We start from the raw sequence: 19,893 nt of genomic DNA, 5'->3' as shown, positions 1-19,893 counted from the left end.
CATCAAACTGAGACGATCATGCTGATCCTTATCAATATTGTCTAACACCATTGTTGTATCAGGGTTTAATCAGAAATGAAAATGCTGAATGCAGTTTTAATACAATATGTAGGCTATTTGTTAACCAAATTGGCTTTATGCTTTCATAAACATAATGGAAAAAAGCTGCTAAAAAGCGGTTTTCATTTTTATAACTATAATAGATAGCCTACTTTTACAGCTCTTCACAATAGTGAGCTGTGCTCTTGATGTACTTTCTAGTAACAATGACACACATATGGACTATATGCATATAAATTTATTGAAAACTTAAAAATAACGAAAACGTGTCCTTGGATCCTGACTCCGATATTATTCTGACTGCTTGAACAGGTGCAAATTTACAGCATTTAGGATTATTTTGAGCATGTCAATCAATGCATCTCAATCTCAATCCTGGTCAGTACTAATGATTAATGATACACACATTGGTGCTCCTCTCGATTTTGGTTCACACCGAAAAGATCAGGACACATAAATTTGTATACATTGCAGCACATAATCATTTATTTATTTTTTTTTTACTTTACAGGGACGAAGTGCCATGGGGTATTGGGAAAGTGGTGAATAAATATGGCGAGTTTAAGCACATGGCAATGAGACGGTTAGGTCACAGCACACTTTGAAAAGATGGAAGAAATATGCACTTATAAAAATATAAAAATATATATGTGTGCTGGTGTGCTTGAGTCTGTCCTAAGATCTCCTTGTCATTGTGTCCACATGGTCCACCGTCTATGTTTGAGAAATACAGCAAGTCGAATCAGGTTTCATTCCTCGGGGTCTGAAAATTGGACCATAATTATGAGATGACTACACAGCCATATTGACAGGTGTACATGTATTTGGGGCTTTATTCTGATGTCTGTATCAGACTCACCCCTGTTTTAGGTCCATGCTGGTTTCTTGTGTCCTTTAGGCTTGAACATCCACCAGCTCAGGAGGCATAGGAGATTTTGGGTGTTTGCTTTCAAAATGCTGTTTAAAGGTCTTGGGGTCTGGCATCTGTGTCTATACAAGGAATAACAACATATCTTAGGAAGCTGAGAGGAGTTTGAGATACAGCGGCTCAAACCAGTGCCCTTAAGTCACATAAATTCCTCACCTTGCAGACAGGACATGTGTGGACCAGCGCTGCTTTGGCTGCAGTCTTCTGATCTGCTCCTTGACCTTTCTTCTTCTCAGCTGCTTTCTTTGCGTTCTTCTGTTGAGACTGGATCTTCTGCTGCCCACGAGCCATGGCCTTCTCTGAAACGCATGAATCAGGCATATTGACTCACTCAAGAGGACAGCCTCGTCAGCTTTCATTGCATCTTTCAGTACATAAAATGAATGGCAACAGACTGAGGAAAGTCATAAAGGCTTGAAACATGTACAGTCATGGCCAAAAATGTTGGTGGTGTTTTGCAAAGTTTGCTGCTTAAATATTTGTAGATTATTTTTCCACATTATTCTATGAAATACTGAAAAGCAATGTTACGAATATTTTAAAATATGAGTCAATATTTAGAGTGTTGACCCTTGTTCTTCATAAACGCTGTAGTGCACTCTGGCATGCTGGGTATAAGCTTCTGGGCCAAATCCTGACTGATGGTGATCTATTATTGCCTAAGTTCTCGGTGTTGATCACAATTTGTGGACTTCTGCTTGTCCACTCGCCTTTTGAGGACTGACCCAAGGTTCTCTGTGGGATTGAGATCCGGGGAGTTGACTAGCCATGGATCCAAAAATATAAATGCAATGATCGAACAAATTATTTTTCCTGATGTCCCAAACAGTCTGAAGGGGGCTTCATCGGAGAGAATAACTCTGCACCAGTCTTCTGTTGTCCAATATTTTTTATGCTTCCTGCAGAATTTCAGTCTGTTCTTGACGTTGTTCTGCTGCTCTTCTTGACACCAGGCCGCTGTCCAAGTGTCTTTGACTCACTGTGCGTTCAGATGCTCATACCGACCTGCTGCCGTTCCTGAGCAAGCTCTCTGCTGGAGACATGATTCTGTAGCTGACTCCTCAGGAGGAGATGACCTGGCACTTGCTGGATACTCTGGGACGTCCTGAAGACTTCTTCACTGCAGCCGAACCTCTCACCTTTAAGTTCTTGATGAAGATGGTTCTTTAAGGTGGAATATTTTTTGTAGCATTTTCCTTGCATGGGAGGCCATATTGATGCAAAGCAATGATGGCTGCATGCGTTTCTTTGGCATTAACCTTTACTAACAAGAACACAGTGACTGGAAGCGCTTCTTCCCTCCTTTTATAGCAATCAGTTTGTTCTTATAAACTAATTAGCATAATATTGATTTTACCTTAATAGTACTCATTCACACTTTCACATGTGCTGACATGATTAGTCAAATAATGTTAGCTGGTAATTTTGTGTCCGGATACAATTTACGAAGTTAATAAAGGCCAATAAAGCTTTTGGTAACTATTTCAAAGGCATCTGATCTCTCTACACGATCATCTAGAATCAATGTTAATGAACACAACAACCGTGTAAGCAGCAAACATTACAAAACACAACATTTATGTAAAACTTTCGGCCATGACTGTAGATGAGTAAATGATGACAGAATGTTCAGATTTGGTGGAATTAACCCTTTAAAATATGCCTAAATAAGCGATAACTAAACGTTATCTGATTTAAACGAATGAAATATTTAGGAGAATCTGAAAATAAACCATTGTAACGATATAAATTTAAAACGTATGCATATTTATAATTAGGGTATAATATGCGTTTAGGAATGTATAAAGAACAATAAGTGTCTTCTCCAGGGAGAGAACCCCCTTTGTATAACATTATATATACATAAAAACAATAAAGAAACCGCGAAGAGCACATTAGCCACTAGCTCGTCCGCCTTAACACCGAACTAAACAGTGTAGTTGACAAAACAGCCCAGATTAATCATCATTATTAAGCAGAAACACTGTTTAAAACAACAAACATGATATTTATAAAGTGAATTGTGGCAGACATATCAATATTTAGGGACAATACCTCGGCGTTAAGATACGGTAGCACTTGAAGCTCAACTGACGTAATTGTGACTTCCGTCTGAGCACTTTAGTTACATAATAAAGGTTTTCCCCAACTACTCAAATTGATAAGATGATGATGATTTGAATAAATTATCCTGTTCAGGCCCGAGATGGATAAGTCGATTGAGTACTTTTACTTATTTGTTTATTTTAATTGTATTTAAGTATCGCTTTGTTTTGAAGTTGTTTTGAAGTATTGTCAAACAAAAATGAACAAGGCTAAATAAATGTTGCAATGTTTGGTTGTAATATGTTAGTCTCTGTGCGTAGTGATGGGAGAAACAGCTGAATCTGTAAAAAAATAAATAAATAAAATAAATTGATTCGAAAAATGATTTTCTATTCCGAAGCGCTCGAAATAGCACTGAGGCCATCTGCTGGTCGTCATATATATATATATATATATATATATATATATATATATATATATATATATATATATATATATATATATATATATATATATATATATATATATATATCTGTGTGTGTGTGTGTGTGTTTGTGTACTCACTACCGTAATCATACATTTCTATGAACACAATGCTAGGGAATTTCTGCCACAATCTACATATTGCATTTACATATTTCTGAATCTTTGCATAATAAGTACATTTTGAAATATGAGAAATATAGTTGTTTTTAATCAAATGTGTTTTATATATAAATTATAATTGTATTACTCAGCAATGTACGGAACAATTAAATGTCTTGATACAGAAAGAGTAATCTGTTATTTGCTCAGTTTGACAAACTTTTATTTTGACGAGTGTGTTCACAAAAAGTTGGCGGAAGTTGTTTTTATGTACTTCCGTAGCAAAAGACAAAAATGGCAGACCGAGGATACAGTTTTTCTCTCACAACATTTAGGTAACTATGTCGATTATTGATTGATAGGTTGCTGTAATATTTCAGTATACATCTTTCGCTCTATGCATTCACTGAAAACAGTTGTGTTTTGTTCAGTATGTGTGTTACACGTACTTAATCGTGTGTCACATCAGAGATGCAGTGTCACGATGTTAGTTACCACGGAGCTATTATGACTTTTGATCATTTTTCTCTAGTGCTTTATTTTTTAACATAAGTTATTTATTGTCATATTTAATATAGCACAGATTTTGTGGCGAATATTATTCTTTTTTTTCAATCCGCTTAACGTTTGTGATTTGTATTCAGTGACCTAATATAAAAAGTACAAGTTATTATGAACCTTTTGTTAAAGCTAAAAATCTGTCAGTTGAAATTATTTAAATTAAATATGGTAAAATTATTTCAAATTAAAATGAACTGGTCGAAAATAAGTTATACATTTAGCTTCAGTTTAGATACATATCAAATTTATTTCTGTAAAACTAATGCATTTTTATTCATTTTTTCAACACAGTCCCTCGGGCAAACTGGTGCAGATTGAATATGCTCTGGCAGCTGTAGCAGCCGGTGCTCCATCGGTAGGAATTAAAGGTATGTTTATATATAGATCAGTCTTTGTCACCTTTTTCATGACGAGTTTGCATCTCAGAGGTATGCTGCACTTCAATCATAAATATATTTTGAAGGACCCTTTGTCATTTTGCAGCATCAAATGGAGTTGTGCTGGCAACTGAGAAGAAACAGAAGTCCATACTGTATGATGAACAGAGCGTGCACAAAATCGAGCCCATAACAAAACACATTGGCATGGTGTACAGTGGAATGGGTCCGGACTACAGGTATTAAATAACAGTGCAGTGTTTATTTTAAATGGATGGCTGAACATTTTTAAAAACTGAACTCTTAAAGGAATAGTACACCCATAAATAGAAATCCGGTCATTATTTACTTCCCCCATGCTGTTCCAAACCTATATAACTTACTTCCTTCTGTGGAACATTGAAGAACATATTTTGAAGAATGTTGGCAACCAAATATTTTTGGTTTCTAAATTCCATTCACCAAAAAACAAACAAACAAACAAAAAAAAAACAGAATGTTAGGTTACCAACATTCTTCAAAATGTCTTCCTTTGGCTATCTGACTGACTGCTGAAGCTGCTATGGTCTGTAGGGAGTGATTGTGGGAATGATCTCTCTTGACAGGGTTCTGGTCAGAAGAGCAAGAAAGCTGGCGCAGCAGTATTTCCTGGTATACCAAGAGCCAATCCCCACAGGCCAGCTGGTACAGAGAGTGGCTTCTGTTATGCAAGAATACACACAGTCAGGGTACATTGACTTCTTTTTATCTTTTATTATACCTTACTTTATGAGAGCTCTTGCAGTAATTTTAGTGTCATGTTTTCTAGAGGTGTGCGGCCATTTGGGGTCTCTCTTCTCATTGCCGGTTGGGATGAAGACAGACCATACTTATTTCAGTCAGACCCATCGGTACGACAAATAAATATCAAACACAACCTTTTCATCACTGTTTATTCTCTGTTCAACATGCAACCATTTATGTTCTAAACTCACATCTCAATGGTGATATCCCACAGGGAGCATACTTTGCCTGGAAAGCCACTGCAATGGGAAAGAGCTATGTCAATGGAAAAACATTTCTTGAAAAAAGGTATCAAATAATCAACTTGTTGACTTATGCAGGTTGATTTATTGTAGTGTATAAGATGGAAAAGATTCTGCAAAAGATTTTCAGCATGGCTTTGTACAATTCCATTACAGATATAATGAAGATCTGGAACTTGAAGATGCTATACACACTGCCATCTTAACTTTGAAGGTGTGTTTATCTCGAAGTAACTAAACTTTCTATATCCCATGGCTCAAAACAAGATCGATAGCACTTTATTTTTTCTTTCAGGAAAGTTTTGAAGGTCAGATGACAGAGGAAAACATTGAGGTGGGCATCTGTAATGAAGCAGGATTTCGCAGACTGTCACCTGCCGAGGTCAAGGATTACTTGGCAGCAATTGCGTAAACCACAGCACTGCAACTGCTTACACTGTTTCCTGTTTTGGTTTGGTCATTCATTTGAATGTTGCAGTTTTATTACGTGTACATCTGTGCAACTGATTTCTTTATAAAAGGATACATTATTAACAAATGTTACATCCTGCTTATTTCATTGACATTTCTTTCTGTGATTTTTGTACCTGACTGTAATTTTGAATCACCTTGTAAGGTATATGAACTAAACCTTTCTCTTAGTAAAAAAAAAAAAAAAGTTTGACAGGCTACAGATACGTATTTCAAGAACCGCTTCTATACAGTAATGTCCTTGCTAATGAGATCTTTCCCTGAGGCTCTGTCCATGTCTTTTTTTCAACACAGAGTGTTGGCATAAAGGAAAAAAATTACTTCACTTCAAAGTGTTGAACAAAGTCTGAAAGGTTGTAAACCTCTCCGTATCCCACCCGAGCATCCATGCAGATGAAGTGATCAAGATTCATTTTCGATTCTGTGAAAAGAACACATACAGTGTAAGAGGAAGAAGAAATTATGATATTGTTACTCAGTGTGTCCTTTTATCTTACACTTGACGATATCTTCATGGTTTAGGCTAGATTTGACAATCCTTTAACCTGAATAATCATAGGGTTAAAGGTGTAAGATAAAAGGACACACCAAGTAACAAAATTTACAGAATTATGTACCAAATTAAAAGACCACAAATTTGACAACAACCTGATGTCTCTAAACAGGGGTATGGTGGAGGCGGCATACGCCAGTTCCCCTCAGAGTCCTTCATGTGTGACCGATCAGAAGCAAACTTTTTCATGTAGATGTCACCTGGTATGACACGAAGTTTCCTGAAAACACAGCATATAACCTTTAATATGACTGGTTTTATAAACTTTGATAAAATACAGTTCAGATCAGGACAGTTCTTGACTTGCCTCCAGAAAGCAGGTTTTAAATGTTCATCAGAACGAAAGGCCTCCTTTGAATATACATCTAGTAAGCAAGGGAAGGGAAGGATGGTGTCTAAATCATATATATAGCTCTGTCCTTGTTTAGTTACATGTAGAAGAATAACATGGTAATCCTAAAGGCAAGTGCACACAAAAATCTTATATTAGTAAGAGTCAAGTAAAAAAAAAAAAAAACAATACTTATGTTTCCTTGTTAAAAATTGCTCTTACCCAGATTACTGGTTGATCCCCTCGACTGGACTTTTGCTTCCAGATGGGTATCTGTATTAAAATTACACATATAAAGAAACTTGCAACACACTAACATCATTATTATATATGCATAGAGACATTAATCAGCCTCACCATTTTTCTTTCATTAGAGATAAAGACTGCATACACTTCATCCAACGAGCAAGTACCCTGATCCTTGACAAATTCACACAATTTCCACACATTCTCCTCACTGCAAGAAAAAACTAATAAGTAAATATAATAAATATATTGTTCATTAAATAAAAGCGTAGCTTCTGATGTGACATCGTTACACTTGCCAGTAACAGCTGGTGTATACACACTGGTTTCTAGACGGAGTGATCATTTTGTATTCAGACGAGGTGCTTTCTGCGTTCATGTTTCCCATTCACATGCTATACTATGATGTCTTTTGATTATAACTACATTAAGAAATAACAGTATAGCTTATACAACACTAAAGCGATTCGACTTGCAAACCTACAGTATATGTTTGTTACATTTTATTTTGTCCGTAAGGAACTTTGGACCTGTTTGTCGTTCCGGCGCGAACATTCAGTCATCGTGTGAAAGTAATGTGCACGATTATCACTATAATTGTTGAACGAATTGCTAGTTTAAAAGCACGATTATAAAACACGTTAGCGAAAGATAATGTACAATTAGAGATCTCTTTCAGTTTCAAATTAAAACGTTTAATGGGTTAAACCAACCCAATTCTACATTTTCACAACAAGGATCTGTTTCTCTTATTATTTAGACTAGATTATTTACATTGTTTAAAAGTTTGTGGTCAGTAATACATTATTATTATTATTATTATTATTATTATTATTACTAAATCTAACTAATAGTCTATTTTTTTTTAAAGTGACCGATTATATTAGGTAATACATTGTTCGTTTAAACTTCATATTAAATGAATCTAGAATGTTTTAAGGTTTCCATAAAAATGTTTAGCAGCAAGAAAAATGTATAGCCTAATCAGATAATCATAATAAATGTTTCTTTAGCAGTAAATCATCATACAATGATTTCTGAAGGATCATGTTACACTTAAGATAATGTGGAAAATTCAGCTTTATGTCACTGGAATAAATTATATTTTAGAATTAACATAACATTGCTAAATTGAAATAATATGTCATAATTGTACCTACTGTATGACTATTTTGATCCAATAAATTGAGCTTTAGTGAGACTTTTAGAAACATGAAAAATACAAACTTTTGAAACTTTTTTTCGCGCAGTTTTATAGCTCACAATTCAGACCTTTTTGCTCGGAATTGTTTGTTTGTTTCCTGCTGCGGAAACGCGTGATGTGAGCTTTTATAAAGACACGCATCTGATACATAATTAGTTATTTATTCACATTTTATTCAACTAATTTAAATATAGCTAAAATTTGTTAGCCTATAAACATCTCTGTGGTGGGTCATCTCTGGTTGAAATATTCAAGGCACAGGGTTTAAAAGTAGCCTACAAATTCCCTATAACAATTCTCCATTTGCTAAAATACATTACTCAAAATTTGTCTTCTTTATTTTTACTTCATTAAACTAAATAACGTAAAGGCTTCAGTCTTTTTGTGTACTTAATTAACTTTACACTATATATATGGGTGTGTTTAATTTAGGGTGAAAATGGGCTACATTCCACCATTTGCCCTGGTGCATTTATTATTTGCACCTTGAATGGTTAACTCGTTTGTATAAAACAAAATCGGCCCGATGTTTTAGACAGCTATTTTTTAAAAACTATATAAATCAACAATTAACCTCATTCTTGTTGCAACTGCCAATGAATGTATTTTTTTTTTTTAGAGGAATAGCTTAAGAAACCACCCCGCCATTATCACCTCGTTTATATGAACAGCACTTAATGGAATGCAGCATCTTTAGAGCCATTGAGAGCTACAGCATGGGTATAAATGGGGTCTGATCTTCTCAGTGTTCAGTGTGGTGTGGTGTGGACCAGGAGCTCATCATGACTAACATCGAGAACGGAGGACTCAGCGGAGCACGCGCAGAAAGGTCAAGAGCTCCGAGAGGGAGTTACAAAAGATACATTTCAGGAACTTACATCGGACTTGTTGCTTATGCCATTCAAGATTCACCAGACAAGATGCTCACATTCAAACAGGTAACACAATCAACTAAAAAGTCGTACATCTGCTAAATATAAGACTTTGCGGCCTTGTTTTACATTTCTAACATGTTCCCTTTGTGCAGATAATGAAAAAGCTGGAACCATTTGTCCTCGGAAACAAAAAATGCGTTGAGAACAACATCAGAGTCTGTCTTTCATCAAATAGGTGTTTTGTAAAGGTGAGTTTATTAAATTTAGTCAATTTTAATTTTGAAGCAAAGGATTAGCCTACAATTCACGCGCATTGGCTAATGTTAGTAACAGTCTGTTCTATTGGTGTTTGTTTTATTGATAGGTGCCAGTCGATCCGAATTATCCAAACCCTAAAAAGAACTTCTGGAAAGTGGATGAAAATGGCATTACTCCAAAAATGTTTCGCCGACATTTCAAATATCTAATCAACATATTGCCTGGCCTGTCGATTCAGACACAGCAGGTGAAGGAGTGTGGAAACAAATCTTATGCTCCTGAGCCTCTTATTCCAGCCTGCAAGGTCACAGAAAACAAAAGTGAGAGCAAATTTACAGGCCCCTTTTCCATAGAATCACTATTGAAGAGCGAGCGTGATGTGAAGCGTTTGGAGGAGCATCCACACTACACAGACACACAGCGAGGAACAAACAAGAGAAAACACATTTATGAATATGAAGCTGTGAGGTATTATTACCCAGTTTCAGCAGTAGGATGTGAACTGGCCCCAGTGAAAAGACCTCGTCTCTCTTCAGGACCTCAGTTCGGACGATTTCCTCCTCCACATGTCACATATGATCCACGAGTTCTCTTCAGCTCTCCTTCAATGTATGATATTAGATATTTCAGGTGGTAAACAGCTAGAATGACCACATGTAAATATGATGTAATCGCACTTCATTTTTGTTGTTGTTTTTTAAATAAAAACAATATCTTACCCCCACACACTGTTTGTTTACTTTGATTACAGATAACTTATCAGCTGAAACAAAAATTATTCAGAAATCTATATCATTTTGATATCTTTTTTGTTTACTAGTGGGTGCTGTACAATGTAACGTTAGTTAATTTCTGTAGCCCAGATGAGGACAGCATTATGCCAAAAAGTCTTCATACAGTGGACTACACTCTAAAAAAAGATGGTTCTTTAAAAGTTCTTTACATCTAGAACCAGTTCTATTTAGAACCATAGCATCCAGAAGAACCCTTTGAATGTTAAAATGTTTTTTTGTGTCAGAGTTTAGGTTTCTTTATTCCCGCCCTTTTGTTTTTCAAATCTGTAACTGTCAAAGCACCTCATTACTGAGTTTCTGGGCTTTAGTGATCCAACAAATGTTACACAGCCTGTCAACACACTCTCCACAGATAAATAATTTCATATTTAAATATAAATACAAATTTGGAAAAAACAAATAGAAGGGAGACACACTGTAACTCTGAACTCAGTTGTTTATTTCAGATGCTGTTACATCAACCTCATCATTTGCAGAGAAACAGCCAATCAATCACACCAAAATACAGATAAAGATGGACTTACAGGCATCATAAGATTATGAAAACTCAGAATTTCACTGAAACTTGGTCTTTATTTCACTATTTTAAGTTTCTATTTAGTTTTATTTCTTTAGGTAATTATGTTCAATGCCAATTGTCATTTATTAATGTATTCTAATGAATAATAATTTGCAACAAATCCACGTCATTAAAAAATAAATGTACCTAATTGAAACTTTTTTGTTTTAATGTAAAACCCAAACAGACACTTCTTGATATTGCAGGCAGAGGAGTAAAAACAATATTAATAAATAGCATACAAATAACATAATAGCATTTTCAATGCATGGTTCTTTATGGAACCATATAAAAACTGGTTCTAATCAGCACTAAAAATGGTTCTGCTATTGGTACAACCTGGATAACTTTTTCTGGTACTGTTAGAACCATTATTTTTAAGAGTGTACAAGTAAAATTGATGGGACCCAAGGTTATTCAGAAACTTTGACCTGATCGTGTTTTGCTTCAGTGTTAACTTACATTATCAAGATGAATTTGTTCTGACACAGTTTAACTATAATTAAACTTCGTTTATATATTTGATTAACAAATTTATAAACTATAGCGAATAAATTGTGATAATATGTGAAATGTTTAAGGTGTCTGAATAAAGTTGGATTTGACTATATATATATATATATATATATATATATATATATATATATATATATATATATATATATACTCAAACACATACACACACACACACGTAATTTATCGAATATCACTATTTATCACAGGCAATATTTGGAGCACACCGAAAGGACCCATATGAGTCTACACATTTTATATAACCTATAGTCTTGATGTCTTTATTTGTTAGGCTAGGTGAACCTAAATCAATCCCAAACATTCACAAAACATTTCAGAAAGAGAGATCTCAGAATACAATGTAGTTCACATAGGTTACATTAGCATTAACATAATGTTTGTTCTCGTCAAGCAAAACAGGTCGATCAGTAAATCAGTGATTTGCACATCATCCGAGATAATGCTCACATAATAGTGGAGAGACTTTCCCGTGAAAAGCATGTTTGCGCCACAAGGTTTATTTTCGCATTTGCCACGGGGAGGCGGTAAATGGACAGGTTGGATGTAAATCTATTTAAGCATTAAAGCAACTAAAGAACAATTACGAGCATCCATTTATAGATCACAATTCAGACTTTTTGCTCAGAATTGCAAGCTTATATAGAAAAGTCAGAAATTGTTGTTTGTTTGTTTACTGCAGCGGAAACGCGCATGGCTTTTTATAAAGACAGACATTTGATACATAATTAGATCATTTACATTATTTATTCCCATTTTATTTAGGCTAACTAATTTAAATATAGGTAACATTTGTTAGGCTAAAAACATCTCTGTGACGACGGGTCATCTGTGGTTGAAATATTCAAGGCACATAGAGTTTAAAAGTACAAATAAAGCCCCTATTAATTCTCCATTTGTTAAAATACATTCATCAGAAGTTGTCTTCTTTATTTTTACTTCATTAAACTAAATAACGTAAAGGCTTCAGTTTTTTGTGTACTAACTTTACACTATGGGTGAGTTTAATTTGGGTGAAAATAGGCTATTCCACCATTTGCACTGGTGCATTTATTATTTGCACCGTGAATGGTTAACTCATTTGTATAAAACAAAATCGGCCCTATGTTTTAGACAGCTATTTCTTAAAAACAATATAAATCAACAGTTAAACTCATTCTTGTTGCAACTGCCAATGAATGTTTTTTTAGAGGAATAGCTTAAGAAACCACCCCGCCATTATCACCTCGTTTATATGAACAGCACTTAATGGAATGCAGCATCTTTAGAGCCATTGAGAGCTACAGCATGGGTATAAATGGGGTCTGATCTTCTCAGTGTTCAGTGTGGTGTGGTGTGGACCAGGAGCTCATCATGACTAACATCGAGAACGGAGGACTCAGCGGAGCACGCGCAGAAAGGTCAAGAGCTCCGAGAGGGAGTTACAAAAGATACATTTCAGGAACTTACATCGGACTTGTTGCTTATGCCATTCAAGATTCACCAGACAAGATGCTCACATTCAAACAGGTAACACAATCAACTAAAAAGTCGTACATCTGCTAAATATAAGACTTTGCGGCCTTGTTTTACATTTCTAACATGTTCCCTTTGTGCAGATAATGAAAAAGCTGGAACCATTTGTCCTCGGAAACAAAAAATGCGTTGAGAACAACATCAGAGTCTGTCTTTCATCAAATAGGTGTTTTGTAAAGGTGAGTTTATTAAATTTAGTCAATTTTAATTTTGAAGCAAAGGATTAGCCTACAATTCACGCTCATTGGCTAATGTTAGTAACAGTCTGTTCTATTGGTGTTTGTTTTATTGATAGGTGCCAGTCGATCCGAATTATCCAAACCCTAAAAATAACTTCTGGAAAGTGGATGAAAATAGCATTACTCCGAAAATGTTTCGCAGACATTTCAAATATCTAATCAACATATTGCCTGGCCTGTCGATTCAGACACAGCAGGTGAAGGAGTGTGGAAACAAATCTCATGCTCCTGAGCCTCTTATTCCAGCCTGCAAGGTCACAGAAAACAAAAGTGAGACCAAATTTACAGGCCCCTTTTCCATAGAATCACTATTGAAGAGCGAGCGTGAAGGAGGAGCATCCACACTACACAGACACACAGCGAGGAACAAACAAGAGAAAACACATTTATGAATATGAAGCTGCAACCCATTCTCACTCCAAAGGCGTCAAAAACCGAAGCATGGTCAAGCGCCCCTAGCGTCACTTTTATGACGCCAAATGTGCCTCTCGGCGTCGACTATCGAAGCACTACGACCTTCATTGCTTTCAGTGGGAAACTTTTGGCGTCAGAATTCGACACGAGGACATGAGATGTTTATCGCTATGAAATCACGTTCAAGAAGTCTCATTCAGCATACATCGCGCGATACTTGCTATCAGTTCCACAGTTTGGGTGAGTAGTCGTATATACGCTCTTTTAATGCCTTTTATCAAATGTATTCTGTCTTCTTTATTAATCAGATTAGTGCCATATGTTTAATCGCTGTATTATATCGGTCATCCGCGGCTGTCTTTGAGTTTCATTGCGTTTAAATAAATGAACACAGCTGCTAATTAGTGTGATTAAACTCTATCTGTCACGTGACGTGCCATAGACCTTCGATCCGTTTTATATTATTATTAATTTCAGGATCAATGATGTAAGTTGTATTTGTAGTAAAATCATGGTAATCACGACACAATAGTAATAAATGAAATGTGAAGTTAAAACACAGTAAATGGGACATTAGTAACTGTAACTGTAGTTTTACTATGATATATTAATAATCAATACAACAATACAATAATCACCAAACCAGCTATGTTTGTATCACTGTAATGCTAGTGTTTTTATGTGCTTTTATATGACAGATATCACAGTAATCATGTGTTCTGTACCATGCTTTTAATACCTTTTAATGTGAATCCAAAAAAAAAAAAAATCAAATTAAAAATAAATAATAAAACATGTATTTTTCCATCTTGCAGTTCATTCATATCAGTTTATATATATATATATATATATATATATATATATATATATATATATAAATATTTTGCTCACAGATCATTATTAACATTCTGTATATAATTCAATTTTATTTTCTCTCCCCTTTTTTATTATTTATATTTTTAGCTGAAAAGACGTAAAGGCAGTCAGCCCAGTGGTGTTTCTGGAGAGGGATTCCTTCAGAAATGGAGAACACAGAAAGCTGCGGAGGCAGATATTTGCAGCAGTAAGTCTGTGATAGTTTGTCTCTTTTATCAAAAATTCCTGCTGTTATAATTTGTACAGCATTTGTTGTTTCTTAAACTGTTGCACTGTCCAAATACCCACACTTGCCATCTTTTCACTTGACCACTTGATTACTTATTTGAAGTCTTTCCTGTATTTGGCCTAGTGTTCGAGTGAGCATGATGACCACGAGTGTGTGTCGAACTTTTCATGACCTGATGACTGTGTTTCCCAATCCTGATCCTGGAGAACCCCAGCACTGCACGGTTTTGGCGTCTCTCTTATCTGCCTTGGAGTCTTCACTGATGAGCTGATGAGTTGAATCAGGTGTGTTTGATCAGGGAGACATCTCAAATGTGCAGTGTTGGGGTTCTCCAGGACCAGGATTGGGAGCCACTGCCTTATGGGACACTTATGTGTTTAAAGAGATTTTTAATATCTAATTATCAATATTTCACATACTGTACTAAACACATCACAGTCTTAATAATCCAGTTTAACACTTGTATGATATTGTACAAGCCCCAGGACGGTCTCATCTGACACTATCAAAAGAATTCATATGACTATAGCTTGTTATTAATTACTTGCTTTCAATAATGGATTCATTTAACATTTAATTTTACAGCATCTTTACAGAGGCTGCTTTTATGGTCTAAACAAAACACAGTGTAATGTATAAGTTGAATGTAATGTAATATTTCTGTTTTACAGGATTGTTTGAGGATAACACTGCAGTTCTCCATCATGCACAAGGACTCACCTCGTTAACTCTTTATCCCCCACACACACAGATATGGTCCCTGGATCAGTGATTAGACTTTGCAGTGGTTTGATTTTTGCAGAAGATGTAACTTTGTTTTATTTATAAGCTCATAATGAATACATTACAGAACCAGTGATGAAAACAATAGTTAAAAATAGTATTTTTCGTATTGATAAAGCATTTTGTTCTCTTTTTCAAGCTTCATACAGTGAACTTTTTAGACTTTAATTAAGAGTTTTAGTAAAGGAGATATTCATACACAGTCATCCCCTAGCTCCAGTCATGAAGTGAATTCATGATGTTATTGTCAAAGCTAGCAGGTGTTTGTTTTCCTGAACACTTTCTCTGTCTTCCATTGTTCAGACAGTCAGTGTTTATTTGATGCTGTGCTGATTGAGTTTTATAGATGATATTGCACACTTGACATGCATGTCTTCATGGTGTTTTTTTGTGAGTTTGAAACATTTACATTGTGTTGTATAACATTTTGGTCAATTTAATTTTTTTAATAAAATTGATCTTTTTCCAGTGTTCTCTGAAAGACATACTGTATTTACTGTTTTGTTTTTTAATAAAAGCATTTTCATTTGCATACTGAAAATAGTTAATGTTTACAACATAACTGCCTTTTTATTCTTTATGGTGGCAAAAACGAGCTTGGTGACAGAGGATGCAGTGTAGTAATTTGGGCATGTTGTCTTTAAATGAGTTTGACATATCAATAAATAATGGAAGATCCTTACAAAAATATGCATGTTTATTATGCTTTATGTATTTATTTGTTCATTCATTCATACATTAATTTATAATTTCTGTTTTTATTCCTAGGGTTCAAATGGTAGAGAATGGTAAATCACAGAAACACAAATGTGAACAATTTTAACTTTAAAACACAATGTAATATACAATGTAAATTTTAGAAGCACGTCATTTGATTAGTAAATATATTTGTCTTTGGTCAAAAAAAAAATATACAAATCTTAAAAATGTGTCTTATATTTAATGAGAGGAATCTATCTGTTGGATACAACTGCGACTGCTGGGCATGTGCACATCAATATTGCCCAATTTTTGTCAAGCTGAACAACGGAGGAAGGTGAAGACGTTAATAAAACAGAATCTAATAAGTAGCAAGCTTAATCTATTGTTAACCGAATCTATCCCTTCAGCCGAAAAACGAAAGACATCTGTCATATATGGATAAGGAAGTGTGACGCTGCTGCTCAGCTTAGATGCCATTGGCTATGACTTTTCAGGACAGTCTGTGGTTGGACTATCTTTTAACCCATATTAAACAGCGCATCATGTTAAAAAGTATGTTTTGCTCCTATCATCACATTAGTAATATATTAAGTCAACAATGAAGTGTTGCTATCTTGAGAAAAATGACATCTTTAGCGAGATCCTAATCCTAACCCTAAGCATAACTTCAATGAACTACAAAAACAGCCCCCTAGTGTTGCCTTTCTATAGATAGAACGACGGAGGCTTGTGGGTAATGTAGTTTAAAACTTTTTATTAACGAAACTAAATAAATTATTTATTTTAAGGTAAACTGGATATCTAAATATGTTTATTGTGCAAACCTTTATGATATATTTGAGAGGCAGGCTGAAATGTGGTATTTTACAGTGAGCAATATTTAAAATGCTTTTATGCCAGCTTTCCACTTATTTCTGAAAACTGAGCTCAACATTATTTTATCAGCATAGCATAAGTAATAATCCTGCCCATTTTCTCTTTGATATGTTAATTGGACTCTGATTTACAGCCATTTGAAATGTACAGTTTTGGGCTCTTCCGGGGGGTGCTACTGGGCCCCTGGGGGTAGCAGGGCAGTAAAACCTACATATATGTATTCTCCTCATCATGAACAACAAACTGAGCTGAGTCACATTTATATCTGACAGTTTTCACAGTCCTCTGTTTTCTATTCTATTCATCATGGCTATTATACCTTTTGACAGGACATTGTGAGGCCATCTGATGAAACATGGAAAAATTATAAAGAAATGATTTAATAATGAAAATAATAGATTATTTCTTTGATTTTTGAAGTAAATGGCAAGAAATATAATGGATGAACCTGCAACAACTTGCCATTATCTATTCCCCACTGTAAAGCAGTAATCAAGGACAATGTATACACATTGTGATACTTCACTATTACACAAGGACAAATTCATGCAGTGCTAAGAATATTAATTTATATATATATATATATATATATATATATATATATATATATATATATATATTAGCATTATATATAACTAATTAGCCGAAATCAGTGTAAAAATGTCCTCCTCACCCCCGTATCTTGCTCCTCATGTGCTGGACATCAGTAATGTGCGTGCTCTTGGTTTTAATGCAGTACAAGATCCACGTTGATCATTCCTGCTACATTCTCAGTTATCCGTCAAGTGCTTGTAACAATAAAGCCCATGGCACCATCTTGTAATGCAGAATAATTAATCTTGTAACTCCCTGTATTTCACAAAAAATGTGCATATTTGTTACTAAAATATAAAAAAATTACTTTCTGGTGTACTGATGTCCCAGATGTTATTAATCCGATCAAAAATGTTCATGTCTTAAATAAAAAAATAATCCCAATAATTAATATGTCGTTTTTCCAAGTCTAAAATAAACACATATGAGCCTACCTAGTAAAATGATGTATTTACCAAGAATCTTCAGAACACAATATTCACCATTTTCATTTTATTGAAGCATAGACTATAAAGTTGATAAAGTAGCATCAAGACAAATAAGATTCAATGAAAATAATTATCATCAAAGATACATTAACCTCATATATAAATCAGTTCACACAGATGAGTGATGAAATGTCCTTAAAAGTCACACAGTCCCATCCAGTCAACTGTGATACAGATCATGTGATACATATAAGACATGTGATACTGTTTCAGAAAATAATGATTCCCATCATCACATCTAAACTGGTTTCATCTCCCCATCGTGATCTTCTTCTCTCGTGTCTGGAAACAGTTTGTGGTTGATGTCCAGCACTGATGTGGTGTAGCTTGTTCTCAGCCAGAGGATCTCTCAGTCCTAACATCCCAGGCCTGGTCAAAGTGAAACAAACAATGCAGAAGAAGTTGTTTAATGGACAGAGAGCGCAGCTTATGTTCTGTGTGGTTTTAGCAGGGTGAGTAACTATGACCCTTGTAGTACTGTACACTTACCATTCTTCAAGCTGTTTTAAGATCTTTTGAGAAGCTTTTCTCTGAAGACAATTTACCACATCCTCTTCTTTCACTCCTTTCAAGAGCATCACTTGGTCAAAACCCCTCATTTGGCTGATGAGATCATCTGTACAAATAAAAATACTGCAATAAATATGTCATTCTGCAAGAATTAAGAAAAAGTTACAGAAGCAAAGGTCTTGCTCATGAGACATTAGCATGTGTAGTTCTCAGAGACTCTAGAATTCATCTGTTGTTGCAGTAAATGTGTTTTTTTCCTCTGGAATCTTTCTCCAAAGTTCCTGACTTCTCTCACAAATGTGTTTTAGTCTGTGCAGTGTAATGCCTGGCTTCAAACCAATCAACTATCAATTCACAATTAATAACATAACATTTACAAAACAATGAAATAATGTCAATTGGTGTTTATATCAACTAAACCAATTTCATGACACTTGTCTGCTAATAAAACAGGTGGTGTGTTTTTAAAAACATAATATTAAAAATGTCCAGTCACACTTTGCTAACATGCTGTAATTGTAATAGTATAAAACGAAATCAAGGCTGACATGACCAGTTCTGTGAGAGATCATCATAAAATGTTGTATAACATTGCTTCAACACACACATACCAGAGGACTTCTGTTTGTTTGAGCATAAGATGGCCATCTTCATTCCTCATCCTGAGCAAATCATTTCCTTGGTCTTCCTTCTCTTCTGTGAAACAAGATAATCTCTACTTACTCTCTGTGCAATTAATATTGCTCATTAAACATAATTAAGTTAATTTAAAGTAAGATTCAGACCAGAGCATTTTTGGAGTAAACAAATGTACCTGGGAAGAGCTGATCATGGCAAGATTCGCTGAGACTCAGTAATAGCTCTTTTAGGTTTTAGGAAGGTTTGTGAGGGTTGGCTCTTAAAATAGCTGTTGAGCTCGATATTTTAGACCTGAAAAAGAAGAACAGCATTATCTGGAAAAAATATGTAAGACAGAAGGAAGGACATATTATTAATTACGTGCAGCTTGTACATTACACCTCTGTAAAGATGCTGTATAATTAAATATTAAATGAATCCATTATTGAAAGCAAGTAATTATTAACAAGCTATAGTCATATGAATTCTTTGATAGTGTCAGATGAGACAGTCCTGGGGCTTGTACAATATCATACAAGTGTTAAACTGGATTATTAAGACTGTGATGTGTTTAGGGATCATTTTTAAGACTTTGACCCTGTCCAGATACCCACACTTGCAGTCTTGGCCACTTGAGAGTGTGTG

At 35.0% G+C, this 19,893-nt stretch overlaps 4 protein-coding genes and 1 pseudogene across 6 annotated transcripts; 3 read left to right on the top strand and 2 right to left on the bottom strand.

Moving 5' to 3' along the window:
* Positions 1-518: 518 nt before the first annotated feature.
* LOC113091582 (zinc finger protein 706-like) lies at positions 519-3,133 on the bottom strand. Of its 2 annotated transcripts, none has more exons than XM_026257146.1 (4): positions 3,044-3,133; positions 1,145-1,287; positions 920-1,050; positions 519-852 (listed from the first exon to the last, which is right to left on the bottom strand). In XM_026257146.1, exons 2-3 carry the CDS (start codon positions 1,277-1,279, stop codon positions 955-957), a joined length of 231 nt encoding a protein of 76 aa, XP_026112931.1. In that variant the 5' UTR covers positions 1,280-1,287; positions 3,044-3,133; the 3' UTR covers positions 519-852; positions 920-954. The 2 variants fall into 2 exon arrangements, with proteins under 2 accessions (XP_026112931.1, XP_026112930.1); XM_026257145.1 differs by having other exon boundaries at positions 519-823.
* A 729-nt stretch (positions 3,134-3,862) lies between these two features.
* LOC113091586 (proteasome subunit alpha type-2-like) lies at positions 3,863-6,125 on the top strand. Its single transcript, XM_026257155.1, has 8 exons — positions 3,863-3,954; positions 4,472-4,548; positions 4,664-4,796; positions 5,163-5,285; positions 5,366-5,447; positions 5,555-5,628; positions 5,739-5,796; positions 5,878-6,125. The coding sequence occupies exons 1-8, from the start codon at positions 3,914-3,916 to the stop codon at positions 5,992-5,994; spliced, it is 705 nt and encodes a 234-aa protein (XP_026112940.1). The 5' UTR covers positions 3,863-3,913; the 3' UTR covers positions 5,995-6,125.
* On the bottom strand, positions 6,125-7,836 carry ntaq1 (N-terminal glutamine amidase 1). Of its 2 annotated transcripts, none has more exons than XM_026257157.1 (6): positions 7,507-7,836; positions 7,295-7,394; positions 7,160-7,210; positions 6,914-7,062; positions 6,702-6,826; positions 6,125-6,474 (listed from the first exon to the last, which is right to left on the bottom strand). In XM_026257157.1, the coding sequence occupies exons 1-6, from the start codon at positions 7,569-7,571 to the stop codon at positions 6,371-6,373; spliced, it is 594 nt and encodes a 197-aa protein (XP_026112942.1). In that variant the 5' UTR covers positions 7,572-7,836; the 3' UTR covers positions 6,125-6,370. The 2 variants fall into 2 exon arrangements, with proteins under 2 accessions (XP_026112942.1, XP_026112941.1); XM_026257156.1 differs by having other exon boundaries at positions 6,127-6,474; positions 7,483-7,829.
* Positions 7,837-8,157: 321 nt separating this feature from the next.
* On the top strand, positions 8,158-10,235 carry LOC113091596 (forkhead box protein H1-like). The gene is made up of 3 exons (XM_026257172.1): positions 8,158-9,325; positions 9,415-9,510; positions 9,627-10,235. Exons 1-3 carry the CDS (start codon positions 9,170-9,172, stop codon positions 10,155-10,157), a joined length of 783 nt encoding a protein of 260 aa, XP_026112957.1. The 5' UTR covers positions 8,158-9,169; the 3' UTR covers positions 10,158-10,235.
* A 2,334-nt stretch (positions 10,236-12,569) lies between these two features.
* On the top strand, positions 12,570-13,545 carry LOC113091599 (forkhead box protein H1-like; annotated as a pseudogene).
* The last annotated feature ends 6,348 nt before the right edge of the window (positions 13,546-19,893 follow it).

This window comes from Carassius auratus, unplaced genomic scaffold (genome assembly GCF_003368295.1).
Source record: "Carassius auratus strain Wakin unplaced genomic scaffold, ASM336829v1 scaf_tig00214237, whole genome shotgun sequence".
Classification (NCBI taxonomy): Eukaryota; Metazoa; Chordata; class Actinopteri; order Cypriniformes; family Cyprinidae; genus Carassius; species Carassius auratus.
The sequence above is the reverse complement of the archived record's forward strand: the minus strand, read 5'-3'. Positions and strand labels throughout refer to the sequence as shown.